The sequence below is a fragment of the Molossus molossus genome, unplaced genomic scaffold (assembly GCF_014108415.1).
Source record: "Molossus molossus isolate mMolMol1 unplaced genomic scaffold, mMolMol1.p scaffold_m16_p_19, whole genome shotgun sequence".
Classification (NCBI taxonomy): Eukaryota; Metazoa; Chordata; class Mammalia; order Chiroptera; family Molossidae; genus Molossus; species Molossus molossus.
In genome coordinates this window covers 37072410-37087315 of record NW_023425354.1, presented here as the reverse complement: position 1 = coordinate 37087315, position 14906 = coordinate 37072410, and the positions used below count along the sequence as shown (strand labels likewise).

The 14906-nt window shown below is 42.2% G+C and overlaps 1 protein-coding gene across 8 annotated transcripts in view; it reads left to right on the top strand.

Moving 5' to 3' along the window:
• Positions 1-2936: 2936 nt before the first annotated feature.
• RHOT1 (ras homolog family member T1) overlaps positions 2937-14906 on the top strand; it is a 65287-nt gene continuing 53317 nt past the window's right edge. For 4 of the 8 annotated variants that reach the window (XM_036267987.1, XM_036267986.1, XM_036267984.1 and 1 more), the window contains exon 1: positions 2939-3057. In XM_036267987.1, the coding sequence (XP_036123880.1) occupies positions 2982-3057 (76 nt within the window). In that variant the 5' untranslated portion in view covers positions 2939-2981. Of the gene's footprint in view, positions 3058-14906 lie in introns of all 8 variants that reach the window. The other 4 variants (XM_036267990.1, XM_036267983.1, XM_036267985.1 and 1 more) reach the window with 3 other exon arrangements.

Genomic DNA, 14906 nt, shown 5'->3' with positions numbered 1-14906 from the left:
ATTATCTCTGCGATGTTCCCTCCAAATAATCTCTTCTTCCTAGTGTCCTGCCTTCCAGACATTTCTCCATGCCAAAACCTTTGCCTTGCACACATATACAACACCATGAAGGCCTGCCTCTTCGCACATTCATGGGAAGCCCCACAGAATTAACATTGTCATCCACTGGCAATGCTGATGCAAAGCTCCTGGGGTCAAGCTTCTTTACAAAGTGTTGCTTGGAGTGAGCAGGGCCCTAAAGAGTTTGCTGCTCTGTAAAAGGCCTTTGTCCTTTGTGATCTGATGTTTGTGTGATTTATTTATTTTTTTAAATATTTTTCTTTATTGATTTTAGAGAGAGAGGAAGGGAGAGGAAGAGAGAAATAGAAACATCGATGAGAGAGAATATCAATTGGCCGTCCCCTACATGCCCCCACCAGGGATCGGGCCCACAACCTGGGCATGTGCCCTGACCCGGAACCGAACTGGCGACCTCTTGGTGCATGGGTTGACGCCCAACCACTAAACGACACCAGCTAGGTGATTTATTTATTTATTTATTTATTTTATCCTCACCCGAGGACATTTTTCCTTTTTTGTTCTGGTAGAGTGGGAGGGAGAGACAGGAACAGAGAGAGAGAGAGAGAGAGAGAGAGAAACATTGATGTGAAAGGGATACATCGAGTGGCTGCCACCCGCACGACCAACCAGGGCCGGGGACAAACTGCAACCGAGGTACGCGCCCTTAGCGGGAACCGAACCCGGGCCTCTGGGGACTGCAGGTCGACGCTCTAACCGCTGAGCCAAACTGGCCAGGGCTGATTTATTTTTTTTAAGTTAAAGCTTTTCACATGCATTATTTCATGGGATCCTCCAAAGAACTCCATGAGGTACAAGGCTGGGCAGAGATGAAATACTTCATTTGGTTAGAGAGGAAACTGAGGCACAGAGAGGTGATGTGACTTACCCAGAGTCACACACTGGGAATGACAGAGCCAGAGCTCAATCTCAGCTGTACTGCCTTTGGCAAGTCATGCATGGTACCTCTCTGGGCTTTACTTTTCTTACATACAGAGTAATAGGATTTGAACAGGTACTCTGTAAGGGTCATTCCAACTCAAATATTTTGTAATACTAAAATTGTGAGGAATACTTTTCCCTGAAAAATCAGGTCATCAAGCCTCCTGAATTTCATATTTCCAGCTGTGTTATTTGCATTCATCCTGGAATATGATTTTATCATCTCTCAGTGAGCAGGGAGTATGTCTTTCCTGTCTCCCTCCTTACAACACAGAGTGGTTTTTTTTGGAAAGGCTTCCTCCCCTATACTCCTTAAGGACATCATATAACTCAGATGGCAAAATACTGTTGTAAACATAACAACATATTTGCCTCACTACCTGCAGATTACAACTTTTTAGTGTACTTTATCTTAACAATTATAGCTGAGATCAGAGGAGCAAGTACTGTGAGTCTGGCAATGGACCAAATGCTTGGCATGTACTATTTTATTTATTCTTTTTTTTTTTTTTTTGGTATGTGCCCAAACCGGGGACTCTGGTCCACAGGCCGACACTCCAACCGCTGAGCCAAACCGGCCAGGGCTTTTATTTATTCTTCACAACCACCCGAAGAGGTAGATATTTGTATCATTATTGCCATGGTACAGAAGAAGGGTACAGGCTTGGAGAAGTAAAATAACTTACTCAGAATCACATAACTATTAGGTGGTGGACTCTGGATTCAAACTCCGAAAATTTGTGAGTAGCGCTTAACTGTTGCACCAGGCCACTCAGCTTTGTCGAGGAGGAAAGGGTATTGGTATTGTGCACATTTTATTTCCTTTAAAAATGTATTATGTAATATTTCAGATAGTAAAAAAGGCACATTATGCATGGATAGTGTTTATTCACCCCTGTCTGCACCCCCCCCTTTGTGTGTGTGTGTGTGTGTGTGTGTATGTGTGCACACGTGGGCGGGACCCACACTATTCTAGCATTAAGGGTGTAGCAACAAATTTCTCCAGATGGAGGAGGTCAGGAGGAAATTAAGGCAGTGTTAGAAAACTCAGGAAGAGTTTTTTACCCAGTGCCACCTACGTGTCCAGCCCTACACTGGGCAAACCTCAACAAAGAGAAGTATCAGAAAACCCTAGCTTTAGTAAACCACAGGAAGTCACTTAGTTTATCTCAGGAACTAAGTTTGGCTTACTTTGGCTTAGATCAGGGGAAAGTCACTTAGTTTGACTACAAAAAAAAAAAAAAAAAAAAGAATTTATTTACACAGGCAGCGTAAAGACAAAGCTTATTTAGAACCGTATTTTATAAGCATCACATGCAAAAAGCAGCCAGGGTGGTGGGCTTTGGGAAATGGAAAGGGCTGGTTCCTGGGAGCCAGTCATCCTTGGCTCAGTCAAGCATTACCTGAGGGGTATGTCCAAAAAAGGTGGGGATACGGCCGAAAGTCAGGCAAACAGGTCGCTGCCCTCCTGGAGTTTACGGTCTGGTGAGAATATTCCGGTCTGGAGTCACTGCCAACCTCTAGCTATATTACCTTGGAAAAGAAACTTCTTCTGCCCCTATTTGTAAAATCAGTGGGGTCAGACCAGCGAATCTACCGCTCAAATTCTCAGCTCAAACCGTAACGCCCGCAGTTGTGTCCAGAGGAGGGTGGGTGAGGCTTCTGGGCTCTGCGCTGGCGCGAACCTGACGGCAGGGGCGCTGCTTAAGTTGGAAGAGCGTTCGCGTTCTGAAAGCACTTGTCCCTCGCGACGCCCCGTCGACCCCGCCGCCGCCGCCGCCGCCGCCGCCGCCCGGGGAGCCGGAGGAGGCGGGGCTGGCTCTGTCCCCGCTCCGGAGCGGGTTTGCAGCCGAGGAGGCAGCGCGGCGGGCCCGGGTGGCCGAGGCTCGGGCGGGGCGGCGGGGGAGGCTGGCAGGCAGCGCCCGCAGCGCGGGGAGAGCGGTGCCTTGGGGTGGGCGCTCCCGGCGAGAGGAGTCCGCTCCATGCATGCGGGCCGAGTCAGGCCCCTACGAGCCGCCGACATGAAGAAAGACGTGCGGATCCTGCTGGTGGGAGAACGTGAGTCCGCGCACCCGGGCTGGCGGCGGCCACCGCAGCCCCTGTCGCCCTGCTCCTGCGGCGCACGGCCTGCTCGCCACCCCGCTCTGCTCCATCCGCGCCCCCGTGCTCCAAGCACCTTAACTCTTCCCTTTCTGCTGTCCGTAGGAGGCTCTCAACCTCCTGCCTCACCTGGGCCCTTCCGAGACCTTCTTCCCCTGCCCCCCAGTCGCCCTCCCAAGCCCTGTCCCCATTAGTCTCTGACCGCCCGGCCTCATCCCTCCGAAGGTCCTCTCCTCCTCTTCCTTTTCGAACACTTTCCTCCTGGGCCTCAGCGTTTCCCAGGCCGCCTCCTTTCGGTCCCCTCGCCTTCCTGGGAGATTCCCTTGTCACTGCAAGGCAGGTGCTGGCACAGGCAGACTGACCAATTGGGAGGTCGTGAACCGGCTCCCAAAGCTAGGGGGAGGGGTGCAGAACTATTCGACTTGTGGACAAGGTCAGGTTTCTGCCTTTTTTTTTTTTTTCGCGCGCAGTCCTCTCTAAGCATTGACGTGAAAGTATGTATGGAGCGTTTTTAGCGATACTTGTACTTTGCATTGGAGTAACTCGTGGTACACGCGATAATTCCTGCAACATTTACTCTCTACTTCAGTTTATACAAGTGCTCAATGAATGAATAATTATATGGGGAGGGTCCTTTAGTTGAGAGAATCATTGTTACCCTAAAACCGACTTTCTCCCGTCTTTTTAAGCATTATTTATTCCATAGCTACTTGGTAATTAATTTGTAAATAACAACAGGCACACGTGACCCAGCATACACACATACACATGAGACCCCCCCCCCCCCTTTGGAGATCCTTAGAGGTCACCTTTTGAAGATACAATGAAGGAGACATGCCTTCTGTTCACTGCCTTGGGGTCAGAACAGCAGAGACCTCTTGATAACATTGTACAAGTTACATGACTCAGTTGGTAGGACTAAAATAAGAAAGTGGGCTGGCACGACTGGATTGTTTGTTTGAAGTACATTAGTTAATGTTCTGCCATTGCTGTTTGGAAGCATGGGGTCTATTCTAAACCCCATTCCATTCTAGATTAGCCCCTCCAGGTCACTATGACACACTCCAAAGGAAGAAAGCTAACACATTTTTACCCTCTTCTATAGTGTTTTTTTGATGTTCATTGAAATCTCTTCACCTGCTGTTTAGAGAAATCTTCCTTTAGAGTCAGAAGTTAGAAGTAAACTTAGCCAGTTTACTTTTTGATTTGCAGTTGTGAATTTTAGTCTTTATAACTGTGTGTGTGTATTTACATATACATATATATACATACATATATATATATATATTTTTTTTTTTTGAAAGAGCGAGAGAAAGAAATATCCATGTGAGAGGGAAACATTGATCGGTTGCCTCTTGCACACACGCACTGGGGATGGAACCCACAACCTGGGTATGTGCCCTGACCGGGAATCAAACCCGCCACCTTTTGGTGTATGGGAAGACAATCCAACCAACTGAGCCACACCGGCCATGGCTATAACTATATCTTAATCTGTATTTTGCATGGATTTCCTTGACAAAGTTTAGGAAGGTGTTATTTAACATATGATTCATGCTGATGCATTTGGAAAAGTAAGGTAGGAAAAGTGAGTAGATGATCTGCTTAAAAAACGGATCCTTAACTGTATCATAAAATGGTTTTATAATATAGTAATTTTTAATACTAATATTTAAAAGCAAAAAAATATCCCATGTTTTATTCGTTTTAAATATAGGAAACAGTAACATATAATCATTAGTCTGTAAAACACCTAATAGAAATGCTATACATATATAAGATACATTGTCAGCCTTAGGACATTTAAGTCAGCCTTAGGACAGTATTATTTATTTGGAAATATATAAAAGACTTAAACATGTTAGAAAAATTACAAGCTATGTTCTGCAGAAATGAAAGCAAGTAAGAGAGTTGATAAAAGTATACATGCAAGAGTTTTTTGAGCGTAGTGAGAAACTTGACACAAGAGAGAACCTTAGGTTTTGAGGAAGATGTTTTTCTTTAAAAAGATGTTACCAAAAGCTTTAGGCCAGCTACATATATGTAATTTCTTTTCACATTTAAAAATATTAGAACTATATTTATTTAAAATATGTTACTAGTTATGTTAAAGGATAGCTTTTTTGGGGGGGGGGTGTTTGCAGCATTATGTTTTGAGAATAAATGTAAATATTTGACTGCTGTTAGCCTAGCTGTAGCACTTTAAATGTGTGAACAAGGCTGTTTTAAATATTACTGGTCTAATATGTGGATTTATCAGGAAAACCACTTTTTTTTAGGAAAAAGTGCTAGTAATTCTGTTGTAGTTTTAAGATGTTAACTAAGTGGAATGGGAAAAAGCAAAGGAAAGGGGGCATCATCTCTGGTATTGTTGTAAAGCCTACTTCTTCTCCATCACTTCGGCACATTTTATTGCTGTTAGTGTCTGGCCCTGAACCACACAGCACAGCTTCATTCATTGCAGCTCCAAAATAGTTGTGAATGGTTTCAACATTCTGTTGCTGAACTTACTGTCCTCTGAAGGTGAAATGGACCCTCTTTTGACCCATCCGGAATCTGGATTCTGACCCATCCAGGCTTTATTGCTAACTAATTGCTTAATATTTATTTAGTGATTAGATGAGAGAAGTTAGGCTGTCTATAAATTTTAAGGTGTTTGTTTACAGAGAGAGCCAAAGTGTTTTAAATAAAATCTGTACCTTATGTTAATTATTGAATATACTGAATACAATTCAGGCCAAAAGAAATGTTAATTACCATCTTTAAACCAAAAAAACTTAAAATATCTTTAAAAATGTGACCACACAAAACTTAGTTCTTCAGGTTATAACTTTTCATGGTCAAATTTGTTGGCCAAAATTTGTATTTAACTAGATTTGCATTAGTATGCTTAACAAATGCCCTTGTTACAATAAAATTATCATAAGTCTTATATACACTTTTGTCTGAATCATTTAGCTGTATTAAAACTAGTATACAAGATAGTTTTAGGTTAGTGAGGTCTTGTTTATAAATTAAATTGAAATATAGTTATTTTCTACTGGTCAGATTCATTAAGAAAGAACAGTTATCTTCTTTTTAAGTGAATCTGGTAGCTCTTACCCAGTTTGTCTAACTGATTAGTTTATCAACAGAACCTTTGACAAACTAGTTTAAGCTTGGCTTAGGCTTTTGTAATATCTCTCTAACTGGTCTCCCTGCTTCTGATTTTGTTCATTCTCCATGTAGCAGACAGTGTCATCTTTAAAAAGTATCCCAGATCCTGTTACCCATTTTAAAAATTCACTGATGATGTCTGCTTTCACTTAGAATAAAGTCCAAGCTTTTTAATGGAGGCTTAGAAAGTGCTTCACAATCTAGCCCTTGCTTTACTCTTGTATTACTCTCTGCTTCTCTGCTTTCTCTGCAAGAAGGCTCTGACCCAGGCATTATCCCCACTCCCCTGCATATTTGTTCACTTGTTTTTGATTCTTTTTTTGTTCTTTGGTCTAGAAAGTAAGCTCCACGAGGGCAGAGGATTTGTCTTTTTTATTCTGACATCCCCAGTGCCTAGAATAGACTTGGCACAAAGTAGGTATACAAATAGTTGTTGAAAGAATGAATGAGTTCTGGCTCGTTCCGTTTACTTAGATGTTACTTGTTTCCAAAACCGCTCCTCTTAGTCATAAAAATTTGATCATTCTCCTTTCTTAAATTCAGTCTGATGTGGTTACTGTTAGGGTTTGAAGGGGTAACATTCATCCAGTCTCTTGTTCCATGTTCTTAGCTTTATTTTGTCTGGAAGCTTCCTGTATTCTGGTAATAAACTAGACCAGTGACTTACAGTGACAGTGCATGTCTATTTCATGTCTTGGCTGCCAGGAATTATAGTCCTTGCCAAAAGAGGTCAACTTCTCTTTGAAACACCAGAGGTCATTTAAAGAGATTTGAAGGGGTTAGGGAGAGACTCTTCAGGTATAGGCTAGGGATAAGAGTTAAAGAGACTTCAGGAATAAGCTAGGGATTATTTTAGAAAAAAAAACCCTGCCGGGCCAGTGTGGATCAGTGGTTGAGCATTGACCCATGCACTAAGCGGTCGCCCGTTAGATTCCCAGTCAGAGTACATGCCCAGGTTGTGGGCCAAATCCCCAGGGCAGGGCATGCAGGAAGCGGCCAGTCGATGTTCTCTCTCGTTGATGTTTCTATCTCTCTCTCTCAAATCAATAAAGAAAAAAAAATTAAAAAACAAAACTTTCTGTGGTTCTTTTAAAGCCATATAGCTTTCCACTCTGGTTCCCTCACCTCCCCCCCCTCCCCCCAAAAAATCTGGTCTTTGTTAGAATGATATTTGAAGATTAAACTGCTCAGTTTCAATTATACTATACCTGGGTGATTTTCTGACCAAGGATGTTTAAGCATCCTTTCTCCACTGTCTTTTTGGCTCCTCTGGCACCAATTGGGCACTGGTGTGGATCTAGTCTGAAGGAGAGGGATAGACCACAGCATTAGTCCTTCTGCAGGCCCACATCATTGTATATGGTCAGTAGAAGTTTTCTTTGGAACAATGCTCAGCTATTTCCCAATACTCAAGTTTTCCACTCAAAAATATTATTTTATAGTCACCCTCCTCCTGCCTGTGTATTCTAATTACAATAACTTAGGAAGAGCCAACAAGGCTTCTTAATAAAGAAGCAAATAAAAATGAGGAGTTAGGTCCCTTTGAAGCATGCAGTGTTTGTTATCAAGAAAAATAGCCAATATGGCTGGTAGGATGATAATTGGGCCCAGAAAATGTTATTTCCGCTTAATGAGTATTAGGAATTTGCTGTCATTTAGAACTAGATGTTCAAAAGATGTGATGAAAAGACAAAGAAATTTTTAGCATGGATAAATCTAGATAATTTGCTCTGTAGTGATGAATTATGTTTGCCATGGACGACCTACTTAAAAGCATAGAGTCTCAGACAGAACTGTGGCATGTTGTGTCGAAGTGAATCAGAAGGCCTTCTGTCCTTGGGAATAATTGTGGCCATGCTTTTTGTTTTTATAGAATACTTCAATATTTCTCAGGCACAATAGAGGAAATAGAGATCATCAGATGGCTGGCTGACAAAGGATAGTATTTTTGTCCTTCATATTAATATTTATATTAAATGTCGTGAACTTATCTTTTTATATATAATTTATTTATTTGCTACAAAACAGTGTTATATAAAATATCCATACTATATTTTATAGCAAATATAAAATCTAGTTGGTATAGTAATTAGAGAAGAGCTTGGGATTTTGTTCCTTTATGGAAATAATTTTTATTTTCTTATCAGTTGAAAATGTGTAGCGTTTAACTGTAGCCGGTTTGGCACAGCAGTTAAGAGCATCGGCCTGCAGTCCAGAGAGACCCGGGTTCGGTTCCTGCTAAGGGCATGTACCTCTATTGCAGTTTGTTCCCGGCCCTGGTTGGGTCGTGTGTGCGGGAGTGCTCCATGTGTCCCTTTCACGTCGCTGTCTCTCTCTCTCTCTTCCTCTCTCTCTCTCTCTTCCTCTCTCCCTCTCTCTCCCTCCCACTCTATCTGGAAAATAAAAAGAAAAAGAAAATGTGTAGCGTTTATACCCATATTTGCCCTTCTTAAGGGACCTTTTTGATTACAGACTTATTAAATATTTTTTTAATTTAAAATATTTTAAAATTTTGAATTTTAAAATTCTAAAATGCTTTCCTTATCTTCAAGGCACTCATTCATTTCTTAGTTAAAATTAGCTTAAAAGTGGCCTATTTTAATTTAAAACTGCTCTATTATGTATTTTTTTTATCCTCACCCAAGGACATTTTTCCATTTTTTGTTCAGATAGAGTGGGAGAGAGAGAGAGAGAGAGAAAGAGAGAGAGAAACATTGACGTAAAAGGGACACATCGAGTGGTTGCCACCCACATGACCCAACCAGGGCCAGGGACAAACTGCAACTGAGGTACGTGCCCTTAGCTGCTGAGCCAAACCGGCCAGGGCGAAACCTGCTCTATTATTATTATTATTATTATTATAATTATTATTTTATTTTTTTGGTAGTCTCTGTCAAGATTAGGTTGATAGGCACAAGGGAAAGAAAAAGCCCTAGGTTAGTTTCACTCAGGCATCTCTCAACTAAGTCACCTCTGTGTAATCCTTGACTAGTTAAAGTGTCTGTCATCTCTCTGCTCTTCCAGAAGGAAACCCAAAATGATGCTAACGAAAACATGCTCGTTTTCTCCCAAGTTCACTGTAATCTGTCTCTTGCTTTGATTTTGAACTCGTTTTATTTTTTTATTTTTTATTTTTTTATCCTCACCCGAGGACATTTTTCCATTTTTTGTTCAGGTAGAGTGGGAGGGAGAGAGAGGAACAGAGAGAGAGAGAAACATCGATGTGAAAGGAACACATCGAGTGGCTGCCACCCGCACGACCGACCAGGGCCGGGGACAAACTGCAACCGAGGTACGTGCCCTTAGCGGGAACCGAACCCGGGTCTCTCTGGACCACAGGCCGACGCTCTAACCGCTGAGCCAAACCGGCCAGGGCTGAACTCGTTTTAAAAAAGAAATTGCTCGCCCTGGCCGGTTTGGCTCAGCGGTTAGAGCGTCGGCCTGTGGTCCAGAGAGACCCGGGTTCGGTTCCCGCTAAGGGCGCGTACCTCGGTTGCAGTTTGTCCCCGGCCCTGGTCGGTCGTGCGGGTGGCAGCCACTCGATGTGTTCCTTTCACATCGATGTTCCTCTCTCCCTCCCACTCCATCTGTACAAAAATTGGAAAAATGTCCTCGGGTGAGGATTAAAAAATAAATAAAGAAAAAAAGAAAAAAAGAAATTGCTCTTGGATTTTTATGTGGAAAAGATTTCTGTTCTTTGATTTTAAAAGGCCGTTTATTATGCAATTACCTCAGAAACTAGATGGAATTATTATTATTATTTTTTATCCTCACCCGAGGACACTTTTCCATTTTTTGTTCAGGTAGAGTGGGAGGGAGAGAGAGGAACAGAGAGAGAGAGAGAGAAACATCGACATGAAAGGAACACATCGAGTGGCTGCCACCCGCACAACCCACCAGGGCCGGGGACAAACTGCAACCGAGGTACGCGCCCTTAGCGGGAACCGAACCCGGGTCTCTCTGGACCACAGGCCGACGCTCTAACCGCTGAGCCAAACCGGCCAGGGCAAAGATGGAATTATTTTATTTCGAGTGCTAAACTGTCTCATATTCTCTAACTAATAAGACAATATATAAATGGATAAATAAATAAATTCATACACTAAAGGGTAGTATTCAGCCCTGGCTGGTTTGGCTCAGCAGTTATGCTTATCTGTTTTGATTCTGGCCAAGGGCATGTACCTTGGTTGTGGTTCGTCCCCAGCCCTGGTCGGGTTGTTTGGGAGGCAGCCAGTCGATGTGTCTCTCACGCATCAATGTTTCTCTCTCTCCCACTCTATCTGATGATAAATAGAAAAAATATCCTTGGGTGAGGATTAAAAAAAAAAAAAAAGATAAAGGGTACTATTCACATAAATAACTTGAATGGAAATGTTCCCACTCTTGGTACCACTGTCTTGTATGCCTGTATGATCAAGCATAAGTAAAGCTTTTGCCAAGGAGTTTTCTTTCCTGCCTCTGAGGCCTGCCCCACTGGAATAGACCTGGTGCAGGTTTGTACTTGGGCAGGAGCCTGCTGCTGTATAGGCAGCCAGAACTGCCTTGAATAGCTAGCTGTGAAGAAATGTAAAGTTCCTTTGAATGTTGGTCTTTCTCTTCTGAAAATATCACTGGGCATATAGGTGGTCCATGGGAGAAACAGAGATGAGGAAGAATTGTAAGGGTTATGGTGAGGGAGGGGACGTGAAGGTAACACAGAACACCTGTTGAAGGCCTGCATTTTGCTAAGGGATTCTCAGTGAGTCTGATTAAGGAGTACAAGTCCTTAACTTTATTGGAAACTAGTAGGCATTTTGATGGTGATTGACTTAATTTTGATTATTTTGTGTAACACTGGGAACTATTAAAAGTTAGGTTTTTTTTGAAACTGGTGAGGCCTTGGAGTAGTAGGATATAAACAAAATTTTAAAAAGGGAATTCTGAGAAGGATCAAGGTCTTAAGGGTATTAAGGTAGACAGAATTCTCAAGGTCCGAGCAAGAGTGAGAGTTGTTTTCCTTTTGATTACCAAGGAGTGTCTGAGTTATTGAGTATCTAATTCATTTTTTCCATTCCTAACCTAGAAGATAAGGATAAGAATGTAGAGATGTATAAGGTATCCAGGAGAGTTCTTCAGAAATGGAAAAGTTTCTGGGAACCTCTCTGCTGGTGGGAGTTTGGGGATTTTGGAGACACTAGGGAAAAATCAGACATCTCCAGTGGGGCCAGAAAGGCCCGGACGGTCAAAGGTCACAGGAATTATACAGCCATTGGATCTTCTAAAAGGTTTGTTTTAAGTACCTGGGAGTTATACTACTTACTAAAATAAATTACTTGTGTGGACTTCACAGAGGAGGCGTTCTCCTATCTGGTGATCCACAGAGAGCTCTGCTTTGTGCTGTTTGTCTTCAGTCAAAGTGGTGATCACTCTTTGCAAGGAATCTTACTCTCTCCCAGATGTATTCTTGCTCTGCAGCATTATTTGCCAAGGGGAAAAAAATAGACAAAAGGTTCAAGTTGTAGGTTTCCTGATGCTGGATAAAGAGGGCAGTGGCATGGTTCATTTTAAATAAGATAACTTTGCTCATTGTACATAATGATGTAGGATTAGGATGGAGTACTATGGATGTTGAGATGAATACTACCTTGAGCACGCTGAAGGGTTGGGGTTGCTGAGACCCTAAACAAGGCCATGATGAAAGGAGTTATTTAAGGAAAAAAATTATGAAATGCTGAACATAAGTCAGGTTCTAGAAGTTCTTGGACCCCATAATGGCTTAGCGAGTCCCACTTGTTCTTATAGGTAGGTAGATGGATGTTCCTGCCAAATCACTTTCCCATACACAGTTAATTTGGAGATCTGTCTGCCATTTCTAGGTTATTGTCGGATATATGATGTAATGTAACTTGTAGTTTTTGTCTGTTATAGACCTGTTTTCTAAGTGTACTACAGGATAGTTTATAGTAATCATAGAATATAAGCATTGATACCATCTAGTGGATTAAAAAAACAACAAAAAAAACTGATGAGAAAATGGAGGCCCAGAGAGAGTCAGAGAGTCATTGACAACTCAGAGTCACACAGTTAATGACAAAGCTGGTTCCCAAATCCACATTTTCTGGCCCATTCCATTGCTCACTTACTCCTTTATTTATTTATTTATTTATTTATTTATTTATTTATTTATCTTTATTGATTTGAGAGAGAGAAAGGGAGGGGGGGAGAGAGAGAGAAACATCGATGAGAAAGAACATCGATTGGCTGCCTTCTGCAAGTCCCCCAATTGGGATTGGGCCCACATCCTGGGCATGTGCCCTGACTAGAAATCGAACCAGCGACCTCTTGGTGCATGGGTCACTTGGTGCATGGGACGCTTGACCACTGAGTCACACTGGTCAGGCTCACTTAACTCCTTTAATTCAAACTCATCATCATCATCACAACAACATAAGTGTATTAATGTATGTTAGGTATTATCCTAAATATTATACATCTTCCACCTTAATTAATTCTCTTAACCAATTCAATGAAACTTTTCAGTATCAAATTTTTTAAAAATATATTTTTATTGATTTTTTTAAAGAGAGAGAGGAAGGGAGAGAGAGATAGAACCATCGATGTAAGAGAGACACATCAATTGGCTGCCTCTTGTATGCCTCCCACTGGAGATCAAGCCCGCAACCCAGGCATGTGCCCTGACCGGGAATCAAACAGGGATCTCTCAGTCCACGGGACAGCGCTCAGTCCACTGAGCCACACTGGCCAGGTAGCATCACATTTTATTTTATTTTTATTTTTTTTATCCTCACCCAAGGACATATTCCCATTTTTTTGTTCAGGTAGAGTGGGAGGGAGAGAGAGGAACAGAGAGAGAGAGAGAAACATCGATGTGAAAGGAACACATCGAGTGGCTGCCACCCGCACGACCGACCAGGGCCGGGGACAAACTGCAACCGAGGTACGCGCCCTTAGCGGGAACCGAACCCGGGTCTCTCAGGACGCAGGCCGACGCTCTAACCGCTGAGCCAAACCGGCCAGGGCAGCATCACCTTTTTTAGACGAACAAACTGAGGCTTGATCACTTGCCTGAGGAACACAGCTAGTAAGTGCTGAAACTAAGATTTCAGTCCAGTTCTGTCTGATTCCAAAGGCTATATTCTTTTCTCCTTTTTGGGGTGAAATATTTATTTAAAAGGTATAAAGAATAATACAACAAATGCTCATCATCTGGCTTAAGAAATAAAACGTAACCAATAAGGTGAAGCTCCCTCCCCATTGCCCTTGTCTCTCTTTTTCTCAGAAAGAACCAATTGCAGGATTTCAAATCCGTGCCCATAACCACTAAGCCCTACAGTTCCATTTACTAAGTGCATTTGCTCAGAGCTAAAGAGTCAACAGTGAACAAGAAAGACATGTTCCTTGCTCTTGTGGCGTTTCCTGTGGGTGACAGTGAAATACTTGTTCCTTAGTCTTTCTTGAGATGCTTAGTAGCTGGTAGGAAATAGCAGTTTTCCACCAAGGATGGCTAGGGAGTCCTTTAGGAAACCATTGGTGATATTCTGGAAGGTTGCCTAGGGATTAAACAGGCACAATACTTCTTAATAATGCACATGCCTTAAGTGATTATTCACTTTTTTCTCTTTTATGAGCTCTTTAAATTTCCTGCTATGTTTTCAGACTTTTGGGAGAAGTAGATATTCCCTTTTTCTCCTGTACTTTCTTGCCCCCACTTCCTTTCTTTAAACAGTGATTGAGCATAGCACGTGATCCATACCTATTATGTGGCAATTTTATCTGTCTTGTTTAATACATTTTCTGTATTATCACCACTTAAGACTTGCTCCTGGTAGGTAGCAAATGTGTCTGAGTGGAATAGATCTCTTGGATAGAAGATCTGTTACAGTGCTTTTCAGTTATTTGAGTCACCATAACTTCCTTATTTATAAATACAGACCTCTCATGCCTTCTGCCTTCTGACAATTTTCAGACATTAACTGTGTGTCCTACAATTCAGTTCAATTTTGACACTGACTAGACTGAGGTAGCATCAAAGGTCAAGATTTCCAACTAGATTACCCTTACTTTAGACACCAGCTGCAAAGTGGGGTCCTCAGACTACCCACACTTCTTTCTGGCTGACTATAAATGTGTGGCTTCCCCAAACCCCCTCAGGTTCTATAATTCATAGAATGACTCAGAACTCAGGAAAGATTACATAAATGAGCAGCTAGATGAAGTGCACAGGGCAAAGTCTGAAAGGGTGCTGAGCATAGAAGCTTTTGTTCCTGTGGAGTCAGAATGCACCACCTTTCTGGTACGTCAGTTTTCACCAGCTAGGAAGCTACCCTGAGCCTAAATGTCCAGAGTTTTTATATGGGGCTTCATTATGTAGGCATGCTTGATTAAATCATTGGCCATGTGGCTGGACTCAATCTCTAGCACTTCCCCTCTCCCTAGAAATTTTGGGGTAGAGCTGAAAGTTCCAACCCTATAATCACATGGTTAGTTTTTCTGGCAACTAACCTCCATCCTGAAGATGTCTAAGCCTCCCTGACCCCCAGTGAGTCACTGTATGAGAATAAACTCAAGTATGGTTGAAAGAGAATAACAAAAGACACTCCTATCACTTAGGACATTTCAATGGAACTTTTTTGTTTGTTTGTCAGTCCTCA